Source organism: Podarcis vaucheri (assembly GCF_965113315.1).
Source record: "Podarcis vaucheri genome assembly, chromosome: 2".
NCBI classification, from domain to species: Eukaryota; Metazoa; Chordata; class Lepidosauria; order Squamata; family Lacertidae; genus Podarcis; species Podarcis vaucheri.
The window spans coordinates 130,829,200-130,850,895 of record NC_138760.1 but is presented as its reverse complement, the minus strand read 5'-3'; the positions used below and the strand labels follow the sequence as shown (position 1 = coordinate 130,850,895).

At 46.3% G+C, this 21,696-nt stretch overlaps 3 protein-coding genes across 4 annotated transcripts in view; all 3 read left to right on the top strand.

Annotated features, from left to right (window-relative positions):
• Positions 1–21,696, top strand: part of LOC309527425 (uncharacterized protein) — a 50,620-nt gene that overhangs the window by 20,955 nt on the left and 7,969 nt on the right. The window lies entirely within an intron of this gene.
• On the top strand, positions 3,101–8,939 carry LOC309527353 (uncharacterized protein). The gene is made up of 4 exons (XM_082214136.1): positions 3,101–3,268; positions 3,401–3,527; positions 5,474–5,548; positions 6,940–8,939. Exons 1-4 carry the CDS (start codon positions 3,194–3,196, stop codon positions 8,394–8,396), a joined length of 1,734 nt encoding a protein of 577 aa, XP_082070262.1. The 5' UTR covers positions 3,101–3,193; the 3' UTR covers positions 8,397–8,939.
• On the top strand, positions 13,244–21,007 carry LOC309527430 (uncharacterized protein). 2 transcript variants are annotated; one of them, XM_082214294.1, is made up of 3 exons: positions 13,244–13,276; positions 18,432–18,491; positions 20,112–21,007. In XM_082214294.1, exons 2-3 carry the CDS (start codon positions 18,458–18,460, stop codon positions 20,888–20,890), a joined length of 813 nt encoding a protein of 270 aa, XP_082070420.1. In that variant the 5' UTR covers positions 13,244–13,276; positions 18,432–18,457; the 3' UTR covers positions 20,891–21,007. The 2 variants fall into 2 exon arrangements, with proteins under 2 accessions (XP_082070420.1, XP_082070419.1); XM_082214293.1 differs by lacking the exon at positions 13,244–13,276 and adding an exon at positions 15,953–17,865.

Sequence of the window (21,696 nt, the reverse complement as noted above, 5' to 3'; positions counted from 1 at the left end):
CTGGGTGAAAATTGGCAAAATGTCCTGTGTCGGCAGTGCCATTTTTGCTGATTTTGCTAAAAGATAGCTTAAAAACTGCATTATATTTTTTTTTGCAAAATAAGTTCAAAAACTTTGGGAAATACTAAAGAAAAAGCTGGACTGATTTTGTCTCTGGATCTTCACTTTTTGAAATATGGCCACCTAATCATCATCATCATCATCTTCCAACATACATATATAAAAACATAATAAAACATTAAACAGCTTCACTATACAGGGCTGCCTTTCAGATATTACTTATCTCTTTGGTTCAGGGGTCGCATTTCTCCAAAATTTAACCAATGGATATAGGGACATCCCATGGAAAATAAGACTTTCCAGGATTAAATCAGAAACCAGGATGCCTTCTGTAAATCCAGAGGTGTCCCTGGAAAACAAGGATGCTTGGCGGCACTCGGGGGGGTCTGGGCACCCTTTAATATTATTATAAGTTGCTGCTCTGAACCCCTTCCACCCTCTTTCCGGGGGGGGGGCTTTTCAGAAGTAAGGTGTGCGTTTCCTCTTTCGCTGCCGGGGATTGAACCTGTGACAGTCTCACCAAATAAATGGCAATACAGAGCTTCTCTGCCACCCTAGGAAGACAGGTCTTCCCCGGAATTAGGACAGATAGATTGTTCAGTGATTTTCGAGGTCAGATAAAAAAAACTTCCTCCAGAAGACATGGACCACGGTACACCCCCACCAAATGGAACGTGTCCAGAGGAGGGCAACCAAAATGGTCAAAGGCCTGGAAACGATGCCTTATGAGGAACGGCTAAGGGAGCTGGGCATGTTTAGCCTGGAGAAGAGGAGGTTAAGGGGTGATATGATAGCCATGTTCAAATATATAAAAGGATGTCACATAGAGGAGGGAGAAAGGTTGTTTTCTGCTGCTCCAGAGAAGCGGACACGGAGCAATGGTTCCAAACTACAAGAAAGAAGATTCCACCTAAACATTAGGAAGAACTTCCTGACAGCTAGAGCTGTTTGACAGTGGAATTTGCTGCCAAGGAGTGTGGTGGAGTCTCCTACTTTGGAGGTCTTGAAGCAGAGGCTTGACAACCATATGTCAGAAGTGCTCTGATGGTGTTTCCTGCTTGGCAGGGGGTTGGACTCGATGGCCCTTGTGGTCTCTTCCAACTCTATGATTTTATGAAATGTGAAAATAGGAATCCAATACCTTCTGCATGCAAAGCAACTGCTCTACCACTGAGCTGCAAACCCCCCCCCCCATAACAAAGCCTAACTTTCTCCATCAGCTCCTGGTTTTTAGAAAAGGTACCCATTGACACTGGACCAGCCTTTAGGGTTGTCATAAGTTACGGCTCTAAACCCCTTCCCAGGCGGAGGCTTTTCGCCTTTCGCTACCGCTCGCAGGAACTGAAGGCATTGATTTCTCACTAAACACTGTAAATGGGAATATACTGTACAGTAGATATTGCTGGCTGGGAAGGGAATTTCTCTTTGAAGGGGGCGGGAGGCGGATCTCCTGCCACTCATCCCTCCCTCTGGGCCAATGAGCTCCGTTTCCTCGAGAGGCAGGAAGTGGGTTTTTTTTGGGGGGGGGACTAGAAGCAAAGTTGGAGGGGAGGGGTCTCCATGCACATCCCCTGAAGAGAAAGAGGCCCGCAGAGGAGGATGAAGAGGTACCACGTATTTTGGGGGGGGGCGCGATTTGGGGTTGGGGGTTGGCAGAAGAATTTGCATTTCCTCCCCCTGAATCTATAAACAGAGCAGCTGGGAAAGGAGGGGGGGGGCAGGGAAGGGCTCCCCACTTTCCCTCTGGGAATCAGTAGGGGGGGCCATCCTGTTGCAAAGTGATGCAGGCCATCCTGTTGCAAAGTGGGCCCCCCCCAACAGCGTTTGCATTGCAAGATGTTCTCTGAAGCGCAGAGATCCTGGCAGCCGCCCATGGTGGGGGGAGAGGAGAGGGGCGAAGGTGCTTGAGACGAACCAGAAAAGGGTCCCCCCCCCGTGGAACTTAACTACAAAGGGATTTGCAGCCCCACCCTGTGCATGTTGACTCAGCTGTCAGTCCTTCTCTGTTCAAAGGGGGGGGGCAGCCCCATTCCGCCTAGTGATGCTCCTCTCTGCTTAACACCCTCCATCTCCCTTTTCACTGCTGCCCCCCTCCTGCCCACACTTCCCTCCCTGGCTCTGCCTCCTGCGTCAGGGAGCCGGGCTGGGCGGCAGGGGGGGGGGCTGAGCTCCTCCAGGACCCTGATCTGCTCCCCCCTCCGAAATCTGCTGCTGAAGCCCCTGCCTCAGTGGGTCGGAGATCGGGAGGGCAAGCAGGGGAGAGGAAGTGGAAGCAGCTGGAGAACAGAGTCGCCTCTGGATTGGGGGAGATTTCGAGTTGGGTGGGGGGTGAGAGATGGACAGTGTCAGGGGAAATCGGCCTTACTTTCTGAGTAAGAAGGAGGCTGATGTGAGAAGGAAAGGGGCAGCCCCCCAGCCCCCCTTTCAGAAATCCTAGTCTGGCCGGCTGAGGTTGCTTTGGCACAAAGGAAAGAGCCCTGTTGGGTTTCCCATGTTGGGGGGGGGGGGTTGCTGTGCTGCTTTTCTGCCCCAAAACTGGACGGAAAGAGGCACATTTTCCATTTCCTGAAGCATGAAAAAGCACCTTGTCAGTTTCCCTCCTGCTTGGCAAGGGAAATGGGCCCATGGATGGCAGGATTTGAAACTGATCAAGGTCTCAGGAGCCCTTTAAAAAGCTTCAAGGCAGGGTGTGTGTGTGTGAGATTAAATCCCCCCCCCTGCAGATTTTGATGCTCTTTCTTTCCAAAAAGAGGCTTCTCCAGATATCCTCTTGGGACTTTGTTGGAAAGGAAAATCAAATCTCCCAGGGGTGATCTGGCTTGTCTTGCAGGATTGGGCCCAGCGCAGAGGTGCTGAGGGACTTTCTCTGCCTTTTCTGGCAGCCTCACTCCTGCCTGGCCTCGTCCCCTTCCAGGTTGCCAGGAGGGTCTTATAACACTATAGGTGATCTAAAGCCCAACTCTGGGAATAGGGCGGTATATAAATTCTAATAATAATAATAATAACAATAATTTATGCATTGTTCTCCTGAAAGAGCTGCTCCCTGCTTTCAGTTGCTTCATGGCAACAGCTGAGTCCTGGAAGTGGCCCGGTTTCCGCCTCCTTGTCCTCCATCTCTCCCACAGGCAGCGCAATGGCCTCAGAGGCCCTGTTTGGACCATCCCTTCTTAAAGATGGAGTGGGAAGAGGAGCCAGGCAGCTTCCTCAGGTAGGGAAAGAGCAACGGGAGCAGGGAGGAGGGAAGAGGCACAGATGGGACCACCCAGCCTCCCTCTGTGTTGAGTGGGGATGATGGGGATCTAAGAGCAGCTCTGTCTTCTTCCTCTTCTTCTTCTTCCAGGCCCTCTTGACCTTTGAGGAGGTGGCTGTGTTTTTCACGGAGGAGGAGTGGGCTCTGCTGGATCCAGGCCAAAGAGCTCTGCACAAGGAAGTCATGGAGGAGAATTATGGGATGGTGGCCTCTCTGGGTAAGGATGCATTTTTATCCCTCTTGACTCATGGACGTCAAAGATGCGAATCTGCTGCTTGAGCCATTTATTCATGCCACGAGGGAGCAACATAGGGCCTGTAAGACAGAGCTATTCCGCCTGGCTTTTAATTTGAATTCAGCCTTATCTTTTATTTCCCTTTTCTTCCCTCCCCCTCCACTTTTATGAAGATTACCAGCTCTGAGACCCCCACAGCTAATTCTAACCCTGGCCTCCTCACTGGCCCAAGTAGGACTAATTCAGCCAGCTAGCTCTGGTGATTATCTAATATTTATTAGATGGATTTCCCCTAAATTGATTTCTGAAACCGGGCCAATTACGTGGGCACAGAGATTTCTTTCCCCGCAGGCAAATGACTCCCCTGAAAGACCTGCATTGGCTCCCAGTATGTTACAGAGCACAATTCAAAGTGTTGGTGCTGACCTTTAAAGCCCTAAACGGCCTCGGTCCAGTATACCTGAAGGAGCATCTCCACCCCCATCATTCTGCCCGGTCCAGCACCAAGGGCCTTCTGGCGGTTCCCTCGCTGTGAGAAGCCAAGTTACAGGGAACCAGGCAGAGGGCCTTCTCGGTAGTGGCGCCCGCCCTGTGGAACGCCCTCCCACCAGATGTCAAAGAGAACAACAAGTACCAAACTTTTAGAAGACATCTGAAGGCAGCCCTCTTTAGGGAAGCTTTTAATGTTTAACAGACCACTGTATTTTAATCCTTTGTCGGAAGCCGCCCAGGGTGGCTGGGGAGACCCAGCCAAATGGGCGGGGTATAAATAATAAATTATTATTATTATTATTATTATTATTATTATTATTACAGTGGTGCCTCGCAAGACAAAATTAATTTGTTCCGTGAGTTTTGTCGTCTTGCAATTTTTTCCGTCTTGCGAAGTACGGTGTCGGGAAAGCTTTGGAAAAGCTTCAAAAATCACCAAAGTCTTTAAAAACCTCAAAAAAGGCTACCACTCCGTGTTCTATGAGTTGCTCCTCGAAGTCAAGTCGCAACTGTATTAATGGAGTTAAGAAAAAGGAAACAAACTTGCAAGACGTTTCCGTCTTGCGAAGCAAGCCCATAGGGAAAATCGTCTTGCGAAGCAACTCAAAAAACAAAAAAACCTTTCGTCTTGTGAGTTTTTTGTCTTGCGAGGCATTCGTCTTGCGAGGTACCAGTGTATTGGCCTGCTTGGCAGGGGGCTGGACTCGATGGCCCTTGTGGTCTCTTCCAACTCTATGATTCTATGATAGAGCTGGAAGGTACCCTGAGGGTCGTCTAGTCCATTCCCCTGCAGTGCAGGAATCTCAAATAAAGCATCCATGAGAGACAGCCTTCCAAACTATGCTTAAAAATGACCCATGAAGGAGAGTGCATCACCTCCCAAGGGAGACCGTCCCACTGTCCAACAGGTCATACAGTCAGAAAGTTGCTCCTGAGGTTTAGTTAGAATCTCCTTTATTGTAACTTGAAGCCGTTGGTTCGGATCCTACCCTCCAGAGCAGGAGAAAACAATCTTGCTCCCTCTTCCATGTGACGGCCCTTCAGATATTGAAAGTTGGCTATCCTATCTCCTCTCGGGCTCCTCTTTCCCAGGCTAAACATACCCATTTCCTTCAAGCGCTCCTCATAAGGCTTGGTTTCCAGACCTTTGATCATCTTGGTTGCCCTCCTCTGCACACGTTCCAGCTTGTCAACATCCTTCTTAAATTGTGGTGCCCAGAATTAAACACCATATTCCAGGTGTGGTCTGACCAAGGCAGAATAGAGCGGTATTATTACTTCCCTTGATCTGTACACTAGACTTCTGTGGATGCAGCCTAGAATAGCATTAGCTGGTTTTTGGGACACCAGATGTTACTTGAAAAGATTATTATTTTGGATACTTTCACAGTCACAGATGAAGCAAATAACACTTCTGTTTCACTTATTCCACATAGGAGAGATACTCAAGTCTGAGCTCATCTCGCCAGAAACAGAAATATATGGAGATGTTGTCCTGGACCAATTGAGAGGTATGTCCTACCACTTTGTTGTGAGACTGTATCTTTGTGTATCTCATTTCAGTGTGTAGGAATATAAAAAGAGCCCATCAGGATGAGGCCCCATCTTTTCCTGCATCCTGTTCTCAGAGAGACTGTCAAGGAGAAACCCAGGGCCGGAGGGCAACAGCAGTCTCTCGACTCATAAATTTTCTCTTAAACAATAACATGCTGTAAATTTTATATCCATATTCCACAATTGTGATAGTTGTTCTCCAAATCCCCACTTCATATCCTTTTTAAATATTTCATTCAAATGATGATATTGTAACCATGTTGTCAACATTCCTGGTAAATCCTTCAACCCTTTTAATTTAAATTCTCCACCCTCCACTCTTAATAAATAAGTCACCCAACGTTCCGCCATAGTTTTATTTTCACCGCTATGGCTTCCAAAGGTGAAAGTCAAAGTGGTGTTTTAGCTCCCAATAAATTATTATATATATCCCATATTCCAGGGACATCCAAATTCCAAGAGACTGCAATCTACTCACGGGCAGTGATCTACTCATTGTCAGAGTTGTTGAGCTTTTTTTGGGAATATGATAAAAAAACACCTACTTTTCCCTTTCATTTCCAGCAGATACCTAATTCAGTTTTGTACATTTTAGCTAATTTGCTCGGTGTCAGATACCACCTGTACATCATTTTCATAAAATTCTTCAGTGTGCAACATGCTGTAAATTTTAAATCTCTTCCACATTTCTCCCAAGCACTCACCTCTATATTATGCCCTGTATCTCTTGCCCAGTGAATCATAGCTGGTTTTACCAGTTCATCCTCTTCTCATAACAAATAGAATTGAGTTGTGATCAGAAATAGTCCTCAGTAGAATTTGCACTTTTTGGGGTCTTAAATCTTAGTTCTTTAGTTATGCATATTGAATTATTTTCCCAGAAGAATTCTTACCATTGTAATAAAATATCAGTTGTCTTTCTAGTGAGTGTTTGTATCTCCATTTTTTCTCCTTTGGCGCAAAGACTCACCAAGACAATTTTTTCTCCTTCAATAATTGCCTGTACCCTGATAATTCTTCCTTGGTCATCTTTAAAAAAATTGTTACGGGTAAAAACCATGTTTATATGCATTACCACATTGATCTTTTTAGTTTATTGATGGTTATAAACTCTTCAGCAAATATTTTGGTTACTGATACTCCGGTGTGTCAACTTGCAACATGTGTCTCCTGCAATAAGAGACTATTTTCTGGGATTATTTCCTTTCCTTAAAATGTGGTATATAGGAGAGGGGAGACTGTTGGAGGTGTTGAAATAAGAGAAGGTGCTGATTGGTCTTGCTGTGTATTCTCTTGTTCTGTTCCTTGAAATCCTAACAATATTTTCTTATCCCCCACTTAAAACCAGGTGATGAAGAAGGCAATCAGAATTATGAGGGGCCATCTGTAAAGTACGTCAGTGTGAGTGAACACCTTAGCACAAATCTACAAAATAACACAGAGGAGAAACCCTTTAAATGTATGGAGTGTGGAAAGAGCTTCAGTAAAAATGGAAATCTTACTGCACATCAACGAATTCACACAGGGGAGAAACCATTTAGATGTATGGAGTGTGGGAAGTGCTTCAGTGAAAGCGGTAATCTTACTGTGCATCAACGAACTCACACGGGTGAGAAACCATTTAAATGTATGGAGTGTGGAAAGAGCTTCCGTGAAAATGGAAAACTTATTATACATCAACGAACTCACACCGGTGAGAAACCCTTTAGATGTACGGAGTGTGGGCAGAGCTTCAGTCAGAATGGAACTCTTACAACACATCTACAAATTCACACAGGGGAGAAACCTTTTAAATGTATGGAATGTGGGCAGAGCTTCAGTCGGAATAGAACTCTAACAGCACATCTACGAATTCACACAGGGGAGAAACCGTTTAAATGTATGGAGTGTGGGCAGAGCTTCAGTCACAATGGACGCCTTACTCTACATCAACGAACCCATACAGGGGAGAAACCATTTAGATGTTTGGCGTGTGGGAAGTGCTTCAGTCAGTGTTCACACCTAACTCTACATCAACGAACTCATACAGGAGAGAAACCATTTAAATGTATGGAGTGTGGGCAGAGCTTCAGTTCATGTTCACAACTTACTCTACATCAACGAACTCATACAGGGGAGAAACCATTTAAATGTATGGAGTGTGGGCAGAGCTTCAGTCGGTGTTCACAGCTTACCCTGCACCAACGAACTCATACAGGGGAGAAACCATATAAATGTTTGGAGTGTGGAGCGAGCTTCATTTGTAGTTCAAGACTCACTGTGCACCAGCAAAGTCACACCGGGGAGAAACCATTTACATGTTTGGAGTGTGGGAAGTGCTTCAGTCAGTGTTCACACCTTACTATACATCAACGATCTCACACAGGGGAGAAACCATTTAAATGTATGGATTGTGGAAAGTGCTTCAGTCATAGTGGATCTCTTGCAAAGCATCAACAAATTCACACAGGGGAGAAACCATTTAAGTGTATGGAATGTGGAATGAACTTCAGACAGTGTTCACACCTTACTAGACATAAACGAACTCACACAGGGGAGAAACCATTTAAATGTATGGATTGTGGGAAATGCTTCAGTCATAGTGGAGGTCTTACAAGACATCTACAAACTCACACAGGGGAGAAACCCTTTAAATGTTTGGAGTGTGGAAAGAGCTTTAGTGAAAATGGAAAACTTACAATACATCAACGAATTCATACAGGGGAAAAACCATTTAAATGTATGGAGTGTGGAAAGAGCTTTAGTGCAAGTACAAAACTTACAGTACATCAACAAACTCACACGGGTGAGAAACCATTTAAATGAATGGAGTGTGAGAAGTGCTTCTGTTATAACTGAGTTATTAATAAACACCTATGAACTCTCACAGGGGAGAACCCATTTAGATGTATGGAGTGTGCCAAGTTGGACACTTTGTCCCTCATTTCAACAAACCCATATAGGGAAAAATCAATTGTAAATGTATGGAGTGTATTTGATGTTCTGGTGTTTGTATGGAATTTTGTGCATATACGTATTAAGACAGTGAAGGTAATGTCTCATAATAAGTATAATGAAAGATACAATGTACTGTTTGGGGTATTCAGAATGTGGCTCTGGAGTGCTCATTGTGAGTGAACATGTGCTGAGAATCCATTGATATTTGATCTTTGGCAGACATAGTTAAGAATGGAGAGTTGTGAAAAGTAGAACACAACAGTTGTGTTTAGGAAGCAGGATTGGCTCTGGATTCCTAGAACTGTAGAGTTGAAAGGGACTCCAAGGGTCCAGTCCAACTCCTTGTTATAAGAACAGCAGCATAAAGCCCATTTTTATAATTGCAATAAAGGAACAATGAAAACACAGAAAGACTGAAACCATCGTCTTATGTGCATGGCTCCATTAACGGGCAAAGTGGATAAAATCCCTCGTTGCAACTGGAATAAAGAGGTTCTGAGGGGAACAACCAATATGCGGAGGGAAGGTGGCACAGGGAAATGTGGGCATTGCCAGTGGTTTCAGGAGAGTCATTTCCTCCCTAAATGGTGGTCCAGTGTCATTTCAGTGCGTACCTTTTGTAAAAAAAGGGAGCTGATGGGAGAAAGGCTTTGTTATGGGTTGGGGGGGCACAACTCAGTGGTAGAGCAGTTGCTTTGCATGCAGAAGGTCTCAGATTCCTGTTTCAACGTTTGGTGGGAGTTTAGGGTGGTCCAGGTCTTCTGGGGCAAAGTTTTTTAATCTGACCTTCAAAATCTCTAAACAATCTATCCATCCGAATTCAGCACTTGCATTATTATAACTAGAGGAGGACTGCCTGCTGGGAGCTTGGGGGCGCTTCTCTGCCTCTCTGCACCCATAGCTGTCAACTTTTCCCTTTTCTTGCGAGGAATCCTATTCGGAATAAGGGAATTTCCCTTTAAAAAAGGGAAAAGTTATATTGTTTGTTGGTGTAATTGTGTGTTCTTTCGTTGGTTACTCTTTTGGTGAAGGGATTTTATGTGTTTGGTATGAATTTTCTATGCTATGTTTGAAAACTGAATAAAATATTTATATATATATAAAAAAGGGGGAAAGTTGACCGCTGTGTCTCCACCTGGCCTAGGGTGGGGCCTGACAGGCTTCACAAGGACTGTGGCTGCTGCTCAACAGAGAGCCCTCCTCCTCTAAATTGTTTCTAAAATACTTTTTATACTTTTAAAAATTCTGCTTTAGTGTTTTAACTGCTTTTAACTGGGCTGCAAGGGTATTCAGTAGGAGGGGCTTGGGAGGAGAGGAGTTGGGGAGAGCCCGGGAGACCAATTACAGTGGTTCTGGGTAGGGGGAGGTATAGCGTGAGAGGACGGGCAGGCCAGGTAAGGGGCGGGAGGCTCAGGCACTTAATGACTCTTCTGTGTGCCAGCCCCTCCTCCAACTCTGGGAATTGTGGTTGTCATATCAGCCAGCTGTTGGGTCTGCGACTGCTACTGCTGAATGCCAGGTCCACCCAGAATAAAATTTCCCTCATCCATGATCTGATTTTAGATGACGAGTCTGATGTGGCATGTATTACTGAAACCTGGGTGGGTCAACAGGGTGGAGTTGGTCTCACCCAGCTGTGCCCACCTGGGTACCCAGTGCACCATCAGGCCAGAATCGAGGGTTGGGGAGAAGGAGTTGCTGTAGCCTGTAGAGATTCTCTCTATCTCCAGGCTCTCTCTGTCCAGTTGAGAGGGAATCTAGAATGTGTGTTCCTGGCACTGGGAAATCGGGACAGATTTGGGATTCTGCTGGTTTATCGCTCATCTCGCTGCCCAGCAGTCTCCCTGCCTGAGCTGACATAGCTGGTTTCAGAGGAGGTGTTGAGGTCTCCCAGACTGCTGGTTCTTGGAGACTTCAACATCCATGCCAAGGCAGCTGGCTCTGGGCTGGCTCAGACTTCATGGCTGCCATGACAACCATGGGCTTGTCCCAACATGTCACCGGTCCAACAAACATGGCAGGCCACACTCTGGACCTTGTTATCTCTACTGGGAAGGAAGAGGGTGATCTGAAGGTGGGGGGCGTTGACATCAGTCCCTTGTCAGGGTCTGATCACTTCCTGTTGAGATTAAGATGTCAGCACCTTTTCCCTTTCAAAGCCCTGGCCGACCTGTGGAAAACCAGAATGCCTCAGGCTATTGACATGATCACCCCTGAGCACTAACTCCCACTTTGTGGAGCCCGATTGGCCCCTGGTGTACTCCAGAGTTTAGGGCGAAGAAAGTAGCTGGGAGATGGCTCAAATGCAAGTGGAGGAAAGATCCAAATGGATGCAACTGAACACTGGTAAGGGCTCATTATCAAGCCTACCTAGTGGCAGTGAAGGCAGCAAAGAAGGCATACTTTGCTGCCTCCATTGTATCCTCATTTGACATCCAGCAGAGCTTCTCCGGGTTGTACGGGACCTTTTACAGGCTGGCCCAAAAGCGGTGGAAGAACCAACGGTAGCTCGCTGTGACTTGTATGCAAAGCATTTTGAGAAGATCGCTTGCTTGTGTTGGATGAGTTTCAGTTGGTAAGGCTCAAGGATGTGGACATGGAGCTCAGATCAGTCAGGGCAACCACTGGGTGGATGGCAGCTAATGGGTTGAGGTTGAATCCTGACAAGACAGAAGTACTGTTCTTGGGGGACAGGGGGCAGGCTGGTGTGGAGGACTCCCTGGTCCTGAATGGGGTAACTGTGCCACTAAAGGACCAGGTGCGCAGCCTCGGAGTCAGTTTGGACTCACAGCTGTCCATGGAGGCGCAGGTCAATTCTGTGTCCAGGGCAGCTCTTTACCAGCTCCATCTGGTACGCAGGCTGAGACCCTACCTGCCCGCAGATTGTCTTGCCAAAGTGGTGCATGCTCCGGTTATCACCCGCTTGGACTACTGCAATGCGCTCTACGTGGGGCTACCTTTGAAGGTGACTCGGAAACTGCAATTAATCCAGAATGCAGCAGCTAGACTGGTGACTGGGAGTGGCCACTGAGACCATATAACACTAGTCCTCCCAGTAGGCTCCCAGTACATTTCCGAGCACAATTTAAAGTGTTGGTGCTGACCTTTAAAGCCCTAAACGGCCTCAGTCCTGTATACCTGAAGGAGCGTCTCCACCCCCATCATCCAGCCCGGACACTAAGGTCCAGCTCCGAGGGCCTTCTGGCAGTTCCCTTGCTGTGAGAAGTGAGGTTACAGGGAAGCAGGCAGAGGGCCTTCTCGGTAGTGGCGCCTGCCGTGTGGAACACTCTCCCAGGAGATGTCAAGGCAATAAACAACTATTTTACTTTTAAGAGACAGCTCAAGGCGGCCCTGTTTAGGGAAATTTTTAATGTCTGGTGCTGTATTGCTTTTAATATTCTGTTGGGAGCTGCCCAGAGTGGCTGGGGAGACCCAGCCAGATGGGCGGGGTATAAATTAATAATAATAATAATAATAATAATAATAATAATAATAATAACTTGCGCTCTAGACCCTTGCCCCTCTTGGCTGATGAAAACAGGGGAGGGAACAGCTGGCTGGGCCAGGGAGGTGATCAATGGTCCCTGCCTGGATGAAGGAGGCAGTGGTAAAACCACTCCTGAAGAAACCTTCCCTAGATTCAGAAAACCTGACAAACTACCGGTCAGTTGCTAATCTCCCTTTCTTGGGCAAAGTTCTGGAGCGAGTGGTCATGGACCAGATCCAGGCGCTTTTGGAAGAAACTGCTTTTCCGGATCCATTTCAATTGGGGTTTAGGCCCAGTAGTTTTGACACAGAACCTGTTTTGGTCGCCCTGTATAATAGCCTCTGTCAAAATAAAAAAAAATCCTTCCAGTAGCACCTTAAAGACCAACTAAGTTAGTTCTTGGTATGAGCTTTCATGTGCATGCACACTTCTTCAGATACACTTCCCTGTGTATCGGAAGAAGTGTGCATGCATACGAAAGCTCATACCAAGAACTAACTTACCGTATTTTTTGCACCATAACACTCACTTTTTTCCTCCTAGAAAGTAAGGGGAAATGTCTGTGCGTGTTATGGAGCGAATGCCTGCGGGTGGTGGGAGGGATCTGCTGCAGTCGTGAGCAGAGGATCCATGGTTCCCCTTCCTTCCCTCCTCTGTGGTTACAAAGCATGGATCCACATGGATCCTCAGGATTTTTGCATTGGGCTACTCCAAACTCACTGTCAGATCACATGTCTGTGGCCACAGCATGAACCACAAAAATCATATATCCACTATTTCGTTTAGAATATTTTTTTTCTTGTTTTCCTCCTCTAAAAACTACGTGCGTGTTATGGTCTGGTGCGTGTTATAGAGCGAAAAATACGGTAGTTGGTCTTTAAGGTGCTACTGGAAGGATTTTTTATTTTTTTTTTTTACTATGGCAGACCAACACGGCTACCTATCTGTAACTGGAGCCTCTGTCAAGAGAGAGACAAGAGAAACATGTCCCTGTCAATTCTCCTCTTTTTTTGTTGCCTCTTGCAAGAACTGAACCCATGAATTTCTCACTAAATAAACGAGAATATAGGGCTTGCAGGCTGGGAAGGGCATTTCTGTTTGGGGGGGGCCCGGATCTCCTCCCCTCCCCCTCCCTCTGGGTCAATGAGCTGCGCTTCCTAGAGAGGCAGGAAGTTTTTTTTTATTGGGGAGGGGGGAGGCAATCTGGGGGGGGAGGGGTCTCCATCCTCATTCCCAGAAGAGAAGCGGACTTGGAGAAGAGGTGCCTTGTATTTGGGGGTTATTTGGGGGTGGGAAAAGGATTTGCTTTACCTCTTCCTGAAACTTCAAACAGGGCAGCTGGGAAAGAAGGAGGGAGGATGGGGGGGGGGTAGAAAGGAAAGCAGGGAGGGGCTCCGCTCTTCCCTGTGGGAATAAGTGGGGGGGGGGCGTGATAAAGGGCGTCCTGTTGCAAAGTGGGTTCCCCCTCCCTCAACAGGGTTTGCATTGCAAGATGCTTTTTGAAGCGCAGAGATCAAGCCAGGTTCCCATGGTGGGGGGACTGGGGGGGGCAAAGACACTGGAGCCAAACCAGAAAAGGGTCCCCCCCCCAGTGCACCCTAACTACAAAGGGATTTGCAGCCCCTCCCTCAGTGCTGGATTTACGTATAAGCTAAACAAGCTATAGCTCAGGGGCCTCACTCTCTTGGCCCCCCCCCCAAAAAAAAGGAAAAAACAACTGATGGTACGTTTCCAAAATATAAGATAAAAAGCAAATAAAATAAAACCTACATACAGCAACAGTGTGTTGTGTTGTGTAGGCTCCTATGATGTCAGTAATGAGCCCTGCCTGCTAGCCTGCTCCCTAAAATATCACTGGTTTGCTCATTTCTATATATAGGGTGTCTGCCTTCTGCATGCCCTGGTTGCATGGCAACAGGTACAAATGGCTTTAGATTCCCAATAGGTCCATAAATTACCACATAGCATATAAGGTAAAGGTACCCCTGCCCGTGTGGGACGCGGGTGGCGCTGTGGGTAAAAGCCTCAGCGCCTAGGGCTTGCCGATGGAAAGGTCGGCGGTTCGAATCCCCGCGGCGGGGTGCGCTCTCGCTGCTCGGTCCCAGCGCCTGCCAACCTAGCAGTTCGAAAGCACCCCCGGGTGCAAGTAGATAAATAGGTACCGCTTACCAGCGGGAAGGTAAACGGCGTTCCGTGTGCTGCGCTGGCTCGCCAGATGCAGCTTTGTCACGCTGGCCACGTGACCCGGAAGTGTCTCCGGACAGCGCTGGCCCCCGGGCCTCTTGAGTGAGATGGGCGCACAAACCCCAGAGTCTGTCAAGACTGGCCCGTTCGGGCAGGGGTACCTTTACCTTTACCTTTTACCCCTGCCTGTACGGGCCAGTCATGTCCGACTCTAGGGTTGTGCGCTCATCTCACTTAAGAGGCCGGGAGCCAGCGCTGTCCGAAGACACTTCCGGGTCACGTGGCCAGCGTGACGAAGCTGCTCTGGTGAGCCAGCACCAGCGCAGCACACGGAAACGGGGTTTACCTTCCCGCTATAAAGCGGTCCCTATTTATCTACTTGCACTTAAGAGTGCTTTCGAACTGCTAGGTGGGCAGGAGCTGGGACCGAAAGACGGGAGCTCACCCCGCCGCGGGGATTCGAACTGCCGACCATACGATCGGCAAGTCCTAGGCACTGAGGTTTTACCCACAGCACCACCCGTGTCCCTCCACATAGCATATATCCGACACAAAAAACAGCGGCAATTTGTTGTTGACAAAGGACAGCAGGACATATAAAGGGCCCCTACTCCATTCAAAGGGGTGGTAGTCTCATTCCACCTAGAGATGCTCCTCTCTGTTTAACAGCTTCCATCTCTGGGAGAGAGGAAGGAGATTTCGAAATGGGTGGGGGGTGAGAGATGGACAATGTCAAGGGAAATCAGCCTCCGCAGCTTCCTTAGTAAGAAAGAGGCTGATATAAGAAGGAAGCAAAAAGAAACAAGAATTTGCTTATTGGGAAGGGGGAGCCCCCCCCATGTTGGCAGAGTGGGGAACAATGGGGGAGGGTTTGCTGTCCTCTTTATGTGCCCCTGAAGTGGAGGGAAGAGGCACATTTTGGATTTCCTGGAGCTTGGAAAATGGGCGCATGAGTGACGGGATTTAAAACTACTCACGCAGCTTCAGGTCCGTGCTCATAAGGGGCCAGTTTTGTTTTTCGTTTTTCCTTCTTTTGGTTTTTTTGTTAAATAATTTTTATTAGTTTTCAAGTACAGTGGTACCTCAGGTTACATACGCTTCAGGTTACATATGCTTCAGGTTACACAAATCACTAAACCAGAAATAGTGCTTCAGGTTAAGAACTTTGTTTCAGGATAAGAACAGAAATCAGGCTCTGGCGGCGCGGCGGTGGCAGGAGGCCCCATTAGCTAAAGTGGTGCTTCAGGTTAAGGACAGTTTCAGGTTAAGAACGGACCTCCGGAATGAATTAAGTACCGTATTTTTCGCCCTATAGGACGCACTTTTTCCCCTCCAAAAATGAAGCCGCCGGCCTCCGGAGGGTTGTGCGCAGCTGCCTGCCCTCCCGGGCTCCGTGCAGCTCTGCGCATCCCTCCGGAGCCCGGCGCCAAGCCGCGCCGGGCTCCGGAGGGTCGTGCACAGCTGCCTGTGCTCCCGGGGTCCGTGCAGCTGCCTGCATTAGGAAGCCTCAGCGCGCCCGGGCTTCGCACAGCTGTCCGCAAGCCTGGGGAGACCAGCGCGGCTTCCTAGGCTTGCGGATAGCAGGCTCTTCTGGGGGCTGGGGTCGGGGGAAGCTCGGGCTTCCCCCGCGCCAGCCCCGTGCCTGGGGGGGAAATAATTTTTTTTCTTTATCCCCCCCCCAAAAAAAACCACTAGGTGCGTCCTATAGGGTGGTGCGTCCTATGGGGCGAAAAATACGGTACTTAACCCAAGGTACCACTGTACCAAACTCCCAATATATGCCACATTGTATCAATACCAGATTACCCTGCACATTTCTCATTAACATTAAAAAATAACCAAAAAGAAGACATTTTTACCCCCCCCCCCAATCCTCGGACTTCCCTCCACCCCTTCTTCTAGTTCTTTAAATAAACCAAATCATCTTACATTCTGGATCCCTTTACACAATTTCCCAACTACTGAACAATTGAACTTGTGGTATACTGCACAGATATTTTAAACATTCAGACCGCTTTATACATTACGCATCTATGCTTACAGACTATTTCCCCTTTTAAAATGATCCTTATTGTTGCTTTTTGCAAGCATTTAATCCATGTTTGGTGATGTCCCAATTTGCCAGACTGTTACCCATTCTTTTTTCTTACTTTGGCATATTTAAATCTCCTCCGGAAGAGGCTTCCCATTAGGACAATTCCCAATTTCCTTCCAAATTTCTCTCTCTGTCTCCACAGTTGTGATTTCACCCAAATTTCTCATAACTATTTCCTGTCTGTGCTCATGTTTAAAGCTCCTCAAGAAGCTGCTAACAATTAGGACCATTTCAAATTTCAGCTCCTCTTATCTTAACAATGGTGATTTTACCAATACTTTCTCAAATGTTTTCTGCATGTGCTGCCCTTCAAATCCCTGCTCTTTCCTTTTGGATTTTCTTCATAACAATTAGCCTTTCCCCCTTTACAAACTTTCCCACCTGTCTTTGCCCAAGAGTCTCCCCTGACTCTATTCTTCTTGTTTCTGGTTCTTCTGCCGTGTTGTTACATTGATCCAATATGGTACTCATGGTCTCTGATATCTTGGCCATACGCTCCATAAATTCTCTTTTCCATTGATACAAAAATGCCATAGTTTCTCTGGCTGACCTTCCATGTTTTCAGAACAGCCAGTTTCCTCTACCAGTCATGATTCTGTCCAAGGCCATTCAGTACACTTTCCCAGTAAACACCAAGGGAGAGCTAGTACTTTCCCAGCGAAAGTGTATTAAAACCGCTTGTCCGCTTTTCCAAAATGTCTCAGAGTGGGGTACAAAGTCACTTGCAAACTGTTCCTTAAAGTCTCAGTTGTGTTTGTTGAGCCAACTCCAAGCTTCTTCCTCCTTTTATTCTTCACAACAGGAAATCTTATAATCCTTAGCTGAGTACTTCATATATCTTAATCCAAGTCTCTTCTGCGAAAAGTTTGATACAGTGGTGTTAGGGCTCCCTGACGCTCCCAGGACTCTGGCACCACCTTCCCTTTTCTGTCTCTCAACACAACACCGTAGCCACTTTTAAAATCTCCTGATATTGACAATCAGTAAATAATGGGTTTTGGTGGCTCATCAACAGGCATGTGTCCATAGGCTTTTTTTAGTAAAATAAGTTCTCCTACTTGCAACTTTTCTCCATGTAACGTAATTTACCCGGAAGTGTTTTAACACTTTGTGTATCGCCAAATTCAGTCTAATTAAATTAATCTGATTATATTTCTTTCTTCAATCAAAATGGTAGAAGATGCAGAATTCTTCTTACCCTTTTATTTCAGCTTGAATATTTTTAGTTGGGAGTCTCCTGCTGGCAGCAGGCAGCTCAAGGCTTCGTCCCACAGAGTCACAGCTCTAAACTCTCCTGCCCCCCCTGCTTTCCCTTCCCAAGCGGTTGAGGTCTGTGCTCATGAGGGACCACTTTTGACCCCCTGGTTATTTATCACCCTGTCCTACCGCACAGAATTGGGAAGATAAAAGCGCAGCTCCTTGCTTTGAAGTATAACTGGGAAAGTCCCGGAAGTGGCCAGTTTTACGCCTCATCAGAATCTCACAGGCAGCGCAATTGGCCTCAGAGGCACCATTTGGACCATCTTGTTTTTAAAGGTGGAATGGAAAGAGGAGCCAGGCAGCTTCCTCAGGTAGGGAAGGAGCAACGGGAGCAGGGAGGAGGGAAGAGGCACAGATGGGACCACCCAGCCTCCCTCTGTGTTGAGTAGGGATAATGGGCATCTAAGAGAAGCTCTGTTGTCTTCTTCTTCTTCTTCTTCTTCTTCTTCTTCTTCTTCTTCTACTTCCAGGCCCTCTTGATCCTTGAGGAGGTGGTCGTGTTTTTCACAGAGGAGGAGTGGATCCCAGACACTGAGGTCCAGCTCCGAGGGCCTTCTGACGGTTCCCTCACTGTGAGAAGCCAAGTTACAGGGAACCAGGCAGAGGGCCTTCTTGGTAGTGGCACCCGCCCTGTGGAATGCCCTCCCACCAGATGTCAAAGAGAAAAATAACTACCAAACTTTTAGAAGACATCTGAAGGCAGCCCTGTTTAGGGAAGCTTTTAATGTTTAATAGGTTATTGTATTTTAGTGATTTGTTGCAAGCTGCCCAGAGTGGCTGGGGAAACTCAGCCAGATAGGTGGGGTATAAATAATAAATTATTATTATTATTATTATTATTATTATTATTATTATTATTATTATTATTATCATCCAGGCCAAAGAACTCTGCACAAGGAAGTCATGGAGGAGAATGATGAGATGGTGGCCTCTCTGGGTAAGGATGCATTTTTATTTATTTATTTTGCACATTTTTTACTCAGTTTATTTTAATAAATCAATTAAATTTAAATACATTTGCATATTGACTAAACCTCAATATAGTTTCCATTATAAGATAATGAAAGATGTAAGGTAAGTTAAACTTTAATAAATAAGAACTAAAACAAGGTGATTTTTCCTCCTGTTTGCTCTTACATAGTTCATTATGTTTATTTTATTTACGCCGTTTGTATCCCATCCTTCGGCTAGGATTTTACCAGGTGGGTAAAAAGCAAAATTCAGAAAACTACCATACCCATATAAAAGATAATAAAATGCAGAAGCAAAACTGCAACAAATTAATCAGTCTCTTTTATAGCAACAGTTAGAACTCTGCAAATCATAAAGAAAACCTTGCCCCCACATTTCCAAACTCTCTTAGATACTTTACATTTTTTAAGCGGCACAATTATTTCTTTTCTATAAATAAGGATGCATTTTTATCCCTCTTGACTGATACACGTTGAAGGTGTGAATCTCCTGTTTGAGCCATTTATTCATGCCATGAAGGAGCAACATAGGAATTAGGCCAGTGACCCATCTAGTCCAGCATCCTGTTCTCACACTGGCAAAACCAGATGCCTGTGGGAAACCAGCAAGCAGGATTCAAACACAAGAGCACTCTTGCCTCATGTAGTTTCCAGTACAGTGGTGCCCCGCAAGACGAATGCCTCGCAAGACGGAAAACCCGCTAGACGAAAGGGTTTTCCGTTTTTGAGCTGCTTCGCAAGACGATTTTCCCTATGGGCTTGCTTTGCAAGACGAAAACGTCTTGCGAGTGTTCCGATTTTCCCCCGTTCCCCCCTTTTTCTAAGCCGCTAATCCGCTAATAGCCTTTTAGCCGCTAATCCGCTAAGCCTTTAATAGCCGCTAAACCGCTAATAGCGCTAATCCACTAATAGGGTTGCTTCGCAAGACGAAAAAACCGCTAGACGAAGAGACTTGCGGAACGGATTAATTTCGTCTTGCGAGGCACCACTGTATTTAGGAACATTGCTGCTTCTGAGTGTGGAGGCATTGCAGAGCCATCACAACGAGTGGCCGGCAATAGACTTCTCCTCCATGTATTTGGGCCATTATTACTCCCTGTGGGATCGAGTTCCCTAGTTTAACTATGTGCTGTGTGAAGGAGGCTGATCTTTTATTTGTGCTTTATATTCTTCTTCTTATTATTATTAGAGTGGTACCTCGGGCTACAAACACTTCGGGTTACAAATGCTTCAGGTTACAAACTCCATTAACCCGGAAGTAGTACCTCGGGTTACGAACTTTGCCCCATAATGAGAACGTGCACCGGCAGTGCAGGAGGTCCCATTAGCGAAAGCACACCTCAGGTTAAGAACGGTTCGGGTTAAGAACGGACCACCGAAACGAATCAGGTTCGTAACCCGAGGTACCACTGTATTTTCTGGGATTATTTCCTTTCCTAAAAATGTGCTACATAGGAGAGGGGAGATTGTTGGGGGTGTTGGAATAAGAGAAAGTGCTGATTGGTATTGTTGTGTGTTAAGTTCTCTTGTTCTCTTCCTTGAATACCTAACAATATTTTCTCTCCCCCTTCCCCACTTTAAACCAGGTGATGGAGAAGGCAATCAGAATTCTGAGGGGCCTTCTGTTAAGTACTTCTGTGTGAGTGAACACCTTAGCACACATCCACAAACTAACACAGAGAAGAAATCCTTTAAATGTATGGAGTGCGGAAAGAGCTTCAGTAAAAGTGGAAATCTTACTGCACATCAACGAATTCACACAGGGGAGAAACCATTTAGATGTATGGAGTGTGGGAAGTGCTTCAGTGAAAGCGGAAATCTTACTGCACATCAACGAACTCACACGGGTGAGAAACCATTTAAGTGTATGGAGTGTGGAAAGTGTTTCCGTGAAAATGGAAAACTTATTATACATCAACGAACTCATACAGGGGAAAAACCACTTAAATGTACGGAGTGTGGGCAGAGCTTCAGTCAGAATGGAACTCTTACAACACATCTACGAATTCACACAGGGGAGAAACCCTTTAAATGTATGGAGTGTGGGCAGAGCTTCAGTCGGAATAGAACTCTTACAACACATCTACGAATTCACACAGGGGAGAAACCCTTTAAATGTACAGAGTGTGGGCAGAGCTTCAGTCGGAAAGGACGCCTTACTCTACATCAACGAACTCATACAGGGGAGAAGCCATTTAGATGTATGGAGTGTGGGAAGTGCTTCAGTGAAAGCGGAAATCTTACCGTACATCAACGAACTCACACGGGTGAGAAACCATTTATATGTATGGAATGTGGGAAGTGCTTCAGTCACAGTGGAGGTCTTATAAGACATCTACAAACTCACACAGGAGAAACCCTGTAAATATTTGGAGTGTGGAAAGAACTTCAGTGAAAATGGAAAACTTACAATGCATCAACCATCTTACACAGGTGAGAAACCATTTAAATGAATGAAGTGTGGAAAGTGATTCAGTTATAACGGAGTCTCACAGGGGAGAACCCAATTAGATGTATGGATTGTGCCATGCGTTTACCACAGAGTTCACTTTGTCTCTCATATCAACAGAAAGCAGAGACATCACCTTGCTGACAAAGGTCCATATAGTTAAAGCTATGATTTTCCCAGTAGTGATATATGGAAGTGAGAGCTGGACCATAAAGAAGGCTGATCGCTGAAGAATTGATGCTTTTGAATTATGGTGCTGGAGGAGACTTTTGAGAGTCCCATGGACTGCAAGAAGATCAAACCTATCCATTCTGAAGGAAATCAGCTCTGAGTGCTCATTGGGAGGACAGATCCTGAAGCTGAAGCTCCAATACTTTGGCCACCTCATGAGAAGACAAGACTCCCTGGAAAAGACCCTGATGTTGGGAAGGATGGAGGGCACAAGGAGAAGGGGACGACGGAGGACGAGATGGCTGGACAGTGTTCTCGAAGCTACCAGCATGAGTTTGGCCAAACTTCGGGAGACAGTGGAAGACAGGAGTGCCTGGCATGCTCTGGTCCAGGGGGTCCCAAAGAGTTGGACATGACTAAACGACTAAACAAGAACTACAACATATAGGGAAAAATCAATTGTAAATTTATGGAGTGTATTTGATATTCTGGTGTTTGTATGGGAAGTTGTACATATATGTATTAAAGCTATGAAGGTAATGTCTCATAAT